This window comes from Odocoileus virginianus, chromosome 22, assembly GCF_023699985.2.
Source record: "Odocoileus virginianus isolate 20LAN1187 ecotype Illinois chromosome 22, Ovbor_1.2, whole genome shotgun sequence".
Taxonomy (NCBI): Eukaryota; Metazoa; Chordata; class Mammalia; order Artiodactyla; family Cervidae; genus Odocoileus; species Odocoileus virginianus.
Genome location: NC_069695.1, coordinates 36,882,459 through 36,895,714, shown reverse-complemented (window position 1 = coordinate 36,895,714; position 13,256 = coordinate 36,882,459). Strand labels below are relative to the sequence as shown.

The following is a 13,256-nucleotide window of genomic DNA, read 5'->3' as shown; positions in this document are numbered from 1 at the left end:
GTAAAGATACAAAAACTTGACTTACTAAATCTATTTCGAGGCATTAATCCTAGAAATAATCACACATGTGCAAAATGACACACAGATAAGAATCACACTGCAGTATCATTAGGGCCCATCGTTACATGATTGGGTATATGAAACAGTACCCAGAGAACAAAGTATTAAAAAGAATGGGGCAGCTGTAAAGAGACATTCAAAAGCAGACACATGATTTTGCCAACAAAAGTATGTATAGTCAAAGTGTTTGTTATTCCAGTAGTCATGTAAGAGCCGGACCATGAAGGAGGTTGCGGGCCGAAAAATTGACACTTTCCAATTGTCGTACTAGAGAAGACCTTTGAGTCCATGGGACTCCATGGAGTGCAAAGAAATCAAACCAGCCAATTCTAAAGGAAATCAACCCTGAGTATTCATTGGAAGGACTGATGCTGAAGCTCAAGCTACAATACTTTGGCCACTGGATGTGAACAGCTGACTGACTGGAAAAGTCCCTGATGCTAGGAAAGACTGAATGCAAAAGGAGAAGAGGGCAGCAGAAGATGAGATGGTTATATAGTATCATCAACTTAGTGGATGTAACTTTGAGCAAACTCTGGGAGACAGTGGAGGACAGAGAAGCCTGGCATGCTGCAGTCCATGGGGTTGCAGAGAGTCGGACACGAGTTAGTGACTGAACAACAACAAAATGGAAAGAGAACCAAGATAAATATTTAGGTAAAAAAACTGAATGCAGAGTAGTTTGTATAGTGTGTTATTATTTGTGTAAACCTATATTAAACACATATATGCTGATATTAACATAAAATATCTCTGGAAGTACACATAAGGAATTGCAAGGCGCCCTTGCTTTGGGGGAGGATAACGAGGTAGGAAGAAGCTTCACTTTCAACCTGTGCACCCTTTCACACCTTTCAAATGCTACTACATACACGAAAGGCCCATATAAACAATAATACACAAAATTTAAAGTTGCAACTTTAAATTTTTATTTATCCCTTACTATCAATTTTATCTCTAAAGGAAGTATTACTGCTAATATCTATGCTTACAGTCTTCCAGAAAGTCAAAAAAACTCTGCTGGGATGATTATACAAGGTAAACAATTCCCAAAGTTATAAGCACTCTTTTTTTCTTTTTTTTTAACAATTAAGCTTTGATTTTTATTTTGTGTCCAACTCTTTGTGACCCCATGGACTGTAGCCCACCAGGCTCCTCTGTCCATGGGATTTCCCAGGCAATAATGCTGAAGTAGGTTGCCATTTCCTTTTCCAGAGGATCTTCTTGGCCCAGGGATTGAACCCACATCTCCTGCATTGGCAGACAGATTCTTTACCGCTGTGCTGCCTGGGAAGCATTTTGTTACATATGTATATGTACACTTAATGAGTATAATTGCTTTGCTATATGTAAACATATATTAGGGCCCTGGTGCTAGTGGTAAAGAATCCACCTGCCAATGCAGAAGACGTAAGAGATGGAGGTTCAATCCCTGGGTCAGGAAGATCCCCTGAAGAAAGGCATGGCAATCCACTCCAGTATTCTCGCCTGGAGAATCCCATGGACAGAGGAGCCTGGCAGGCTACAGTCCACGAGGTTGCAAAGAGTTGGACATGCTGAAGTGGCTCAGAAAGGCATGTACATATATTAAGGACTCCTGACATGAGTGTGTAAAACAGGCAGGTGACTGGCATTTACAGCAGACAATAGCACTAATGTAAGTGGGAAAGAGGACAGACTCGGCACTTAAGGCACATACTGGCAGGCCTATAGAGAAGTCCTCCCTGGCCTCCTAAAATCTCCAAGCTGCACCCACTGAGCTCTTAGCATCTTCACTTGCTCATGACCACCCACCCCCAGCTCACAGCACAGGGGCCTCATTCCCAGAGCACTTACTTCCCAGCCCCAGCACAAAGACTGATCCGCCTCAAGGCACCTTCAACCCCCAGCACCGGCCTCACTTCTTCCCTTGAATTCCCTTAGCAGCTGCTGTCACAACACCAAACAAGCGTGCAGCTGCCACTTCTGAAAAGGCCCACCAGAGGGGGATGTCGCGGTAGGGATGCAGAGAGGATGCGCTCAGGCCAGAGCCACAAAGTGACCGCGCTGCGATGATTGTCTGCCTGTTTGTTTTATTTGAATACTTGAAGATGAATGGTTCAAATACTCTTGTAATTTTGTTTTCTTTTTAAAAGAAAATATTTAGAATGTTTCCACTCAAAAAGCACATTTTCAAAATTGAAGCATTTTAAGAGTCTGCTTTCACTAAACAGTTGCATCTTGTATCCCTGAGGGCTTCTGCAAATGGTTCTGGTCTTCTTATTTTGTTTTGTTTTGCTACAACTCAAACTGCAATTTCATGAAAGTTAATGCTGCACTGTTTCTAAAAGAGCCCTGTAAACAAAGCTGTAACAGGGGATGTGGAGAAGGGTTCATTTTAATACCCCTGCTTGACTTAATTTGTATATTTTTTCTTCAGCTCTTCCTTTCTAGGTCAATTTATCATTCCAAGTTTTATTAACATCCAACACACTAATATGCTTGGGAAAAATAAGAAAACTGTAAACTCACAATAATGCCCAGTTGTAGTCCCAAAGCGGGCTGCCCTGCCTGAAGGGGTGTTTTAGTTGGCGTGATTTTCCTAAGGACTTCAGGGAAGTGAATCTTGTTTCCAAATCAAGGAAAAGGGTTTCTAGAACTCCCTAGTAATGCATGGGGTCTTGTCATATTGCTTACTAGTCCAGAGTGTTCTGACAGAACATGTGGGTTCTCATTGCAAAAATGCAATTGTTCATAAGAGCGCAATGTTTTTCCCAAGAGTTTTTCTTTTGAGTTTCAATAATTGCTGCTGCTGCTAAGTCACTTCAGTCGTGTCCGACTCTGTGCAACCCCATAGATGGCAGCCCACCAGGCTCCTCCATCCCTGGGGTTCTCCAGGCAAGAACACTGGAGTGGGTTGCCATTTCCTTCTCCAATGCATGAAAGTGAAAGTGAAGTCGCTCAGTTCAGTCCAACTCTTAGCAACCCCATGGATTGCAGCCCAACAGCGGGGTATATAAAACATCTCAATGATAAATCTTACAAACCCTCCTGAAGTATATACCTCGGTCAAAACAATCCTGTATCTTAATAAGACAGAACATATTTGTAAATGTAAAAATAGATTACAATGACATCTAAAGAATCCAGTTGTTGGAAGAGAAAAAAAATAAAAATCAAACTGTATAAAAATAATATTATAAATACAACTGACATAATATGCTAGGCTGGTGAGATAGGAATATGATCTGGAGTTAAGGCCTTTCTTGTTTTTATTGGTTTTTATACTCACAAAACATAAGCTGGCAAAGTGAGAGTAGAAAGTGGTGATACGGCCGGGCCTGGTGGCTTTTTGGCCTTAATAGAATGGCACATCTGATGTTTCAAAGTCACAGATGGTGATGGTTGAAAAAAAAATCATGCTAATGGAAAGGGAGTAAGAAACCCTTTGCAGCTTTCCTCGCTGGTAGAATCAGTGATATAATGCACTTCCTATGGCAGGAGTGCACATGGGTGAAGAGGCAGCTCAGAACAGGAGGCCGTCCCTGCCTCGGCTGCCACCCAGTGACGGGGTCTCAGCGTGTGGGCTCCCTCCGAGGGATTTCAACCCAGTGCTTTCTTCAAACTGAAGACCATGAAGTCCTCACCCTACCAGCACTGGAGCATCTCCCGGGGTGTCAGACCGACTCCTCAGGCCGTGTGCACCCCAAGATGAACATCTCCACCCTCGCTCTGCTTCTCGTCCTACATCTTCCATCTCAGTTCCTTGTTTCTAACATCCACAGGCTCCCCTGTGTCCACCTCCCAGCGGCAGCCAAGTCTGTACAAACGCGCTGCTCCTTTCCAGCCCCGAGGCGTCTGCCGCTCCCAGGCAGGGGACCTCTCTCTGACTTAGAGGCAGCTTCGAGGGGCCCTGGGCCCTGCAGCTTTGCCCCCATGGCTCCGGCCGCACTGTGGACCAAAGAGTGCACGGCAACAGCTGTTTCAAAACCCTAACAGCCCAGGGCCTTGGGATGAAGTCCAGCCTCCTCTGGGGCACTTGAGGGTTTCTGGCATCCAGCTCCTCTTCTCCCTGCCCCGCTAAATCCACCCAGCCCCGCAGGGGATGCTCAGCTGGCCCCAGCAGGAAAGAGGCACAGACAGAAGCCCTTCGGGGTCCTGAGCTCCTGGGCCTTCCAGCGCAAACGGGACCTGGGTCTCCCCACTGGGACCTGGGGACAACGCTCCCCTGAAGGCGAAGGTTTGGGAAACCCGTGGCCCTCCTGTCCTTCCAGTTTCTCAGCCTTAGAAACCTTCAAATTGTCCACAGTGAGTGGATAATTCACCTGGATCCTTCAACTGGCATTCACCTCGACTCTTCCACAGCCCAGCCCCAGGAACTATAGCAAAGAATGGAGCCTGCTTCCTTGCTCCGAAGGAGCTGGCGACCTGGCAGGTGTGAGAGAAGTGATGCAATGTCAAGTCGGATTCTAATATTCCTCACTTTAGCCTCAAATCTCACATCTCACAGGACAAAGGTTCTCATTCCGGGTGACCTCTCTAGGAGCACAGGAGACCTCAGCTGAACTCCAGAACGAGTGCCCTAGGGTGAAAGGCAGAGATTTCACGGCAACCCATTTGTTACCTTATGACCAGGACCAAGCCGAGCCGAGGTGTGACCAACTCACGACCACACTGGACTGTTCCACCTGGGAGTCTGACACCAGGGGGTTTAGGTACCATGTTAGAAATTAAAGGTGGTGTGCAGCCAGGCAACCCCCTTCTTCCAAAATCTCCAGCCAGCAAAACACCCTGCAGAATATACTGGAGACCATGTGAATATGGAATTCAGGTAGAGTTTGTTTTAAATTTGGGACTAGAGGCAAATGACCTCTGTGAATTGCTCATACCTGAATTTCTGGTCAATCACGAGCTGCTGGACATTATGTCGCATCATCATACACTGTCACTTCCCAGTGGACCCACACAGTGGGGTTCAAGCGTACTTTATCATCTGCTCAGAAAACCACCCTCTAAGGTAAGGGTTGACATAACTGGCACGTACCCTCAGGGATTAAATAACTTCCCAGTGAGTGAACTGGAACTCTAGCCAGTTTTCTCTAACTCGGCACTCTTGCCATATAAGGGAAACTGTTTTTAATTGTTCTGAAATTACAGGCCTTACCTTTCCCTTGTAAACACATCCTTGTGCAATCCCTTGCTTCTAGGAGTAATAATAAGTTCCTTTCTGGTGGTCTAATTAATACTCTTGCCAAGTTAAATTCCATCCACGGACCCATATAATTCATTTGTTTTCTGGTAGGTCCTAGATTAATAAAACAACACCTTAAAGGGCCCACTACCTCCTGATTTACATAGAATGAATCATTCGAAGGCGAAAACGGATGTGTATAACAAATTGCAGGGTTAACACAAAATCTAGAACACTTTTTAAGGAGTGAATCAAAACATTCACATTTAAATATTTTAGAACAATTTGGCATACCTATCTTTAGTATGTTGAGAGGTAAGACAGTATTAACAATAAACTACCACCTCTAATAAAATAGTTACATAGTACAGTGTGAAAGAGAAAATAGTCTTACCTTTGGACTATCCTCCATCAAGGGGAATATTTCAGGTTATTCTTTTTATTTATACTTTTCTTTGGGGCACTCTTTTTTTAAAAAAAGTTTTTATTTTGTAATGGGGTAGAGCTGATGAACAAATAATGTTGTGATAGTTTCAAGTGAACAGTGAAGGGACGCAGTCATACATATACATGTGTCCATTCTCCTCCAAACTTCCCTCCCATCCAGGCCACCGTATAACATGCAGCAGAGTCCCCTGTGCTATACAGTGGGTCCTTGTTGGTTATCCATTTTAAATACAGTAGTGTGTACATGTCCATCCCAAATTCCCTTTGGGCACTCTTAAACTGATTCCCTTTGCTGGAGGACAAGGAAGCGATCAGTACATACAACCCACCTTTCCAGCCTGGCCTCCTGTGGGGGTGAGAGTGATGACGTGGGGGTGGTGGGCACACCGGATCCAGACGAAGGCCTCGAGGAGTGATGAGAGTTGTTGCCGAAGTTGCTGTATCTGAAGAGTACAGAGGGTTAGGTTTGGGGCAGGAAGGGACAGAGAAATGAGTACAAGTCACTAGGTGATTAACACTTGGCAAACTCTCTTCATTTTTACAAGAAAAATTAGCACTAGAAAAGTGCTACCTAGAAAAGGTAGCACTGTTAGCGATCACCCTAACTTAAAGAAACTAACTTCTTCTTTTTTATTATTTCTTATTAGAGAAGCTTCCCAAAGTCCAAAAATGCTAAGTAGCGGCTTATGACAAAGGGCTTAAACAAAATCCTCATGTTTCCTTTCTAAGTGTACATTAACACTAGTTGCTAACATAAATAGAATCCAAATTGCTTTGAATTGAATCATGAAGATTTTTCTTGCCTCCAGGATCAAACCTGGGTCTCCTGCACTGCAGGTGATTCCTTACTGCTGAGCCACAGGGGAAGCCTGGTGGTGGCACAGTTAGTGTTAATTCCATCAAAGGTCTGCAGAAAACATCAGACAACTGACTAAGGAAACATCTTACTAAAAAATTCTCCTTTAGGTGTTTCTGAATCAATTTCATCTACTAGACGCCATAGTCTTGTTGCATGCCCAGCAATCAAGGAGCAACTGTCTCCAGAGCTTCTAGGCTGGCCCGCTGCTTAGAGGTGCACATATTCAACACTTTCACCCAACATGTCCTCAGAACCAAAGTGACAGCCATTAACTTTCAATGAGCTTTCATCATCTCCCAGTCAACCCTGACAAGTTTCAGGATTTGTTAAAGTCTAGGGCTCTCTTGTTTTTTCAGAATAGCTGTTCTTTAGCTAAGCTGGATTCAGCTATCATCAGCAGAGCTTTGTCTCACAACCTATTCAGCGACAAGGCAGGGCTGACTCTTTCTTCTAAATTGGTTAGGACACACTACTGGAGTGTGTGGGACTCCAACGGTTGCTATGATGAAAGTGCACAAAGACCCTCCCATACACAGTGAATCCAGTACAAGTTCCCACCAACAAAATCAGTATTAACCATTCTAGGAAGCCATTTGATCTCAAAATAGGGATATCCATTGATCAAATAAGTCTACTTTTGGGGAAGTTAACATAACCTTACTTACGGTGATGTATATACTAAAAGCATTACACAGGAAGATTCTCACTGGCGCCTCATTGAGATCATGGCAAAAAACTGGAAACTACCCAACTAGGTAACAGTGTGAGGATAAGAAAGTATGATGTAACACTCACTGATGGAATGTTATGCAACCATTAAAAATGACTGCCAATTTGTAAGTGAAAACATGGCAAATGTTCATAGTGTGTTTATGTATATACATGCACACATACCGCCTGCAACATCAGTTTATAATATTATATAGTAAGTTTGATTACAATTGTAACTCAAAGGTAAAAATGTGTAGAGGAAAGCATAAAATAAAGATCACCTATTTCAAAAAGTGGAATACAGAAGTAAAATTTCAGATTTCCCTAATGAATTACTATATTATAATAGAACCTAAATACTCCCATTACCCCCAATCTATCCTGTGTTGCTAAGTCTGCTGTGTCTGCTGTGCTGGCTTCTTGTTTGTATTTTCGCTATCATCTGTCAGCCTGTGCTCAGTACCAGGCACCGTGGCAGGCAGATGGGGACTCACATGCTACCTCGCCAGCCTCCCCCGTTAACACACCACCTTCATGGCACTTGGTTTCTGGGCATTCGTCTTCTCATCTCTTAAAAGTCCCAACACACTGCCTGTCCAGCAGGCTAACTGCTTCTTCTCTAAGTGAGTGTTGGCTTGATTTTTCAAGTGGTGCTGGTGGTTTAGTGGCTAAATTGTGTATGACTCTTGTGACCCCATGGACTGTAGCCTGCCAGGCTCCTCTGTCCATGGGATTTTTCAGGCAAGAATACTGGAGTGAGTTGCCATTTCCTTCTCCAGGGGATCTTCCTGACCCAGGGATTGTACCCATGTCTCCTGCATTGGCAGGCAAATTCTTTACCACTGAGTCACAGGAAAGTCCATTATGTCAATTACACTTCAATAAAAAAACTAAAATAAAAGAGGGTCCCTCTTTTATTCATAGGCCACAGAGAAGAGAGAAAGATACGAAAGAAAGGAAGCAGCAGAGAAGGGAGAAAAAGCCCAGCAGGAAGGAGGAGAGAAGCAGCAGGCAGTGGGCCCTGCTCAGGAGGGAAGAAAGCTGCCCAAGACCCCAGGATCCTCCGGGAGACAGGCCCCATGCTCTGGCTTCAGCCCTGCCGTCACCCAGCCGTCTGGACACTGAGCTTGTTATTCTACACAAGCATCTAAAACCATCCCCCTTCCAGACCAAAAGTGGGCATCCCAGATAATGTTTCAACAGGGTTACTTTATTAAAATTATGTCTCAAAAACATTATGGAAATAAAACAAGCATAGAGTCATTTCCCCTCCTTTAGTTTCTCTAATGGTTGAACAATTAATTCGACTACCTCGCGGTCTGTCCAATTTTGGGTCTCAATTTCCACTAAACTAACTGAATTCACTGCACAGAGTTTTTTGTTTTTGTTTTTAAAAAATTCTTTTTAATGACTAACTGCTTGGTTTCTATTATAGCCCATTCAACTGCAGTCCACTACTGAGCAGTCAAATCTGTAGCCATATTGACCTGGGACAACCACAGTGGGTGAACATCAGGAAATTAATTGGTACAAACAATATTTATACGGTATTCAAATTCCTGTCAAATAATTTAAAAATTACAAACTCTCCCCAGCTAAATCCAAGCTGATCCTCATCCACAAGCATGCATGTGTGCTCAGTTATATCTGCCTCTGCAACCCCATGAACTGTAGCCGGCCTGGCTCCTCTGTCCATGGGATTCTTCAGGCAAGAATACTGGAGTGGATTGCCCTGCCCTCCTCCAGGGGATCTTCCTGACCCAGGAATCGAATTCACATCTCCTGCGTCTCCTGCATTGGCACACAGATTCTTTACCACTGAGCCACCTGGGAAGCCTCACAAGCATGAGACTGCTTTTCTCAATTGATGTGTATATCTGTTTTGGCCAGTTCCATGTTTCTATTGCTCTCATTCCCCGAGCACCGTGAGTGGTACTGAAGCCTGGGGCCACGTGGGAGGGACCTGGGCCCAGGAAAGCCCCGTCAGGGCCTGTGAGCCCATCACCATCCTGGGCTAACACTATTCTGCTGGGGAAGATGAGGTTTGCCAGAATATCTTTCTTCCAGTCAAATGTGTGGCTAATCACTTGTACACAGATACTATTATCAAGGGACGTAAGAGCTATGCTAGATGCATTTCATGAAAATTGTGTGAAAGATCACAGTAACTCAGAATTTTAGACCTAAAAGAGACTGGTAGAGAACTTGTTGTTTGGAGGTGTTCAAACAGGAGGTCACATACTCCCAACAGTATACAAAGCCATTCTGGCTGAGTAAGCCATCTCCACTTACCAAACCACTCTGTGCCTCCATTTCCTCACTGAATATACATGGACCATCAGTTAATACTGATTTTTATTACTGATCTTGGACAATTTGATTGTTTAAAATATTCAAACTCTCTGCTCCCCATTCTCTGCTCTGCAGAGAGGTCCTGATCCAGGCATCAGTGAAGAACAGGCATATAGGTAAGCTGGCAAACACCTGAAAATTGCCTGAGCATTTTTGATTTGCACACCTCCTTCCCTCAGCCTCATCTCCCATTGGCATAGGAATCACTGAAGCATCCAAATGTAAATAATGCAATTATATTAGCCAAGACCTGGAAACAACCTATATGTTCATCAACATATGAATGGATAAAGAAGATGTGAGTTAGATATATATCAATATATACAATGGAATATCAGTCATAAAGAGAACAAAATAATACTATCTGCAGCAACATAGATGGACCTAGAGATTATCATACTAAGTGAAATGAGTCAGAAAAACAAATACCATATCACTTAATACATATGGAATATAAAATATGATACAAATCAACCTATCTATGAAGCAAAAACACACTCACAGATATAGAGAACAGACTTGCAGTTTCTCAGGGAGGGGGAGGAGAGGGCTAGATCGGGAGTCTGGGGTTAGCAGAGGCAAGCTATTATATACAGGATGGATAAATAAGTGCTACACTATAGCACAGGGAACTATATTCAACATTCTGTGACAAAGAAATAGTGAAAAAGAATACGAAAAAAATATATGTATAACCGAGTCACTTTGCTGTGCTGAAGAAATTAACACACTGTGAGTCAACTGGACTTCAATAAAAATTTTAAAACATAATTAAATTAATGCCCAGGAAGTGATTCAAAACTGCAACTGTTTGCCATCTCACAGGAAGTTATGAGCAGTGTCTGAAAGAAAATCATATACATTAGAATAAAAACTGAAAGCTACGAAAAAGAGAAAGGAGATAAAGAAAAGACACCCACCTATTAGAAGAGAAAGACCGGAAGTTGTAAGGCTCGGAGGCAGAATATGTGCTCAGATGGAGAGAATCAGAGGAACTGTGAAAGGAAGGAAAACTCACTCAAAAGGCTGCCTGGAAAGCTGGCGAAGCCCCTCGCTGCATTCTGGTGATCAAGAGAGATGGGCTTGGGGAGGGGGGGGCATGCTTCAGATTCTGACATCATGCTTATGTTTATAAACCTTACCTTCATAAATCCATTTATAGTAATGGCATTAGAACCCAAGAGCTCCTCAATTGGCACAGACAGGATTTTGTTCTGTGTGTGCTATGTCGCTCAGTCTTGTCCCACTCTTTGCGACCCTATGGACTCCAGCCCACCAGGCTCCTCTGTCCCTGGGATTTCCCAGGCAAGAATACTGGAGTGGGTTGCCATGCTCTCTGCCAGGGGATCTTCCTCACCCAGGGATGGAAGCGGAGTCTCTTACATCTCCTGCATTGGCAGGTGGGTTCTTTACCACTAGCGCCCCCCTGGGAAGACCATATTTTGCCTGCATGCTGTAATTAGTGAGTGGTCAGGGACTTTACACAACTGCTGCCCTCTGCTCTGACCTGAATTCACACAAACACAGTGCAAGACAAGCAGGAGGATGCGGTTAACACGCCCGGGTCCCCTTCCCCGGGGTCAGCCTCACACAGGCCACCACGGGGGCCGGATCTACCTGCTTTCCTGGTGGGACTCGGCTTCCTTCTCCTTGGTGGACAAGGGCGAATCCTCAAAGTCATAGGAGAAGAGGTGGAAGGGGCTGTGGGGCACGTAGGGCAGCTTCTCTCTGCTGGGTGACGCCTTCGGGGCAGCGGGTGCAGTGGAGGGGGGCCGAGCGGCCGGGGTGGGGCTGGGGGGCGGCCGCAGCGCGGGCCCCGAGGACCCTCTGCCCGAGGGGGTCCCCGCTGCAGCGCTGGCCGGCAGCGGCTTCCCCGGCGAGGCAGCGGCGAGGGCTGCATCCTTTCCGGTGGCAACCTGCTCCGAGGCAGGGTGGGCCTCGCTGCTGCGGCAGCCGGGAGGAGAGCAGGAGGAGAGGAGGAGAAAGGGGAGGAAGAGATGGGGGAGAGAGGGAGCCAAGGTTAGGAAAGGGGGAAAGGACGTGTAAAAACTCATTACCGTCGGGGCCGCCGGATTGGCGGTGTTTCTTGACCTGCGGCATAGAAGCCGGAAACCCAGCTTTTCCCAATAATCCTGATGCCCTGGGCTGGCCAGTCTGGGACGTCAGACCAACCTGGCCTCCAAGCAAACAGGAGCCTTTGTGAAAGGATCTCATGGGGCCTCAAATGCTCTTCTGCACCTCCCTCCTCACCCCCCAAGGGTCTCCCCGCCAGTTGTGTTGGCACCAGAATTTCCATAATTTGAACTTCATTTCTTTGTCTTGCTCAACAGAGGATCTGCCCTCCTCCTAAAAAGCCCAAACTTGAGGACGCAGTATACCGCAAGCTCCAAACTTAGGAGTTAGGGCTTGTGGATACTTTCCTGAGAGCAAGTGTGGAGGAGCAGAAACAATGCCAGCAGGACATGCAAAGAACTGGAAATGAGGGGCTGGCAGAGTGAAGACACATTTTGCCTGGTTCATGGGCACATTTCCCCGGGGCCTCCTCTACCACTAAACCCTAGATATCTAGACCCCTGCAGGCAGGCCCGACTCTGCCATGGACAGAAGTCCATGGAGACAGAAGTCATGGAGACGCCCACCTTCAGGGCTGGATTGAAAACACTTCGATGTCTTGATGCCCACCTCTGTCACTGGAGTCCTTAGTCCACTGTGCTGTCCTTAGTCGCTCAGTCGTATCCGACTTTTTGCGACCCCATGGACCTTAGCCCACCAGGCTCCTCTGTCCATGTGGATTCTCCAGGCAAGAATACCGGAGTGAGTTGCCATGCCCTCCTCCAGGGGATCTTCCCAACCCAGGGATCGAACCCAGGTCTCCCCCATTACAGGTGGATTCTTTACCCTCTGAGCCACCAGTGAAGCCCACTGGAGAATCTACCTTAAATTCTGCAGTTTTCAAAACCATAGTCCCTTTCCCAGAGAACTTGACTCCCGACCATGCCCATTTGGAAATGGAACATGAGTTATGTTTTTTTTCTTTCCTACCTCAAATTCGGAGCTCCATCTGTGTATAAGAGCAGGGATATACTGGTTCCCCTGGCTCAGAGGGAGAATGGGATGAGACCACACTGAGGTGCTCAGGGCAGGCCTAGCACAGGGCGTACATACGATGGTACCCACACATGGCGGGTACACATGGCAAGCATCCAAGGAAACAGCCAGCAGGACGAGGAAGCAGTGGACGACACCAGCCCACAGGAGGAAGCGGAACCTTTCCCACCACTTTGAAGTCTAGTAGCTTGACACCAGGGAGCAAGTAACATCACATCCATGTTAATGAACACCCTGGCCGAGATCAAACCCTGGGGTTTCATGTGCACACCCTCTGCTTCCTAAAACAGAGAAGTCTAATCTGTACAATCTCTGATGAAGATGCCCTACAGCACCAGTCGTGCCATTAAAGATACTGCCGGGGTAGGATAAACCGCCGTCTATCTGTGTCAACAACCATCCCATGTAAAGGCAGCAATGGTAGTAAGGACGCCTTTAGAGGCTGCTCTTCCCAGCCAGATTCTTCTATCTGGTCTGGGGGTGCTACTGAACTGTTTCAGTCCCTGAGGGTGAAGGGCTTGTGTGGGTGGAGGTCACACCACGTACACT

At 45.7% G+C, this 13,256-nt stretch overlaps 1 protein-coding gene across 6 annotated transcripts in view; it reads right to left on the bottom strand.

Annotated features, from left to right (window-relative positions):
- The window catches only part of FHOD3 (formin homology 2 domain containing 3), a 515,377-nt gene that overhangs the window by 127,520 nt on the left and 374,601 nt on the right, over positions 1 to 13,256 (bottom strand). For 3 of the 6 annotated variants that reach the window (XM_070452863.1, XM_070452865.1, XM_070452866.1), the window contains 3 exons: positions 11,217 to 11,543; positions 10,520 to 10,594; positions 6,007 to 6,120 (listed from right to left, as the gene is read on the bottom strand). In XM_070452863.1, the coding sequence (XP_070308964.1) occupies positions 6,007 to 6,120; positions 10,520 to 10,594; positions 11,217 to 11,543 (516 nt within the window). The remainder of the gene's footprint in view (positions 1 to 6,006; positions 6,121 to 10,519; positions 10,595 to 11,216; positions 11,544 to 13,256) is intronic. The other 3 variants (XM_070452864.1, XM_070452867.1, XM_070452868.1) reach the window with 2 other exon arrangements.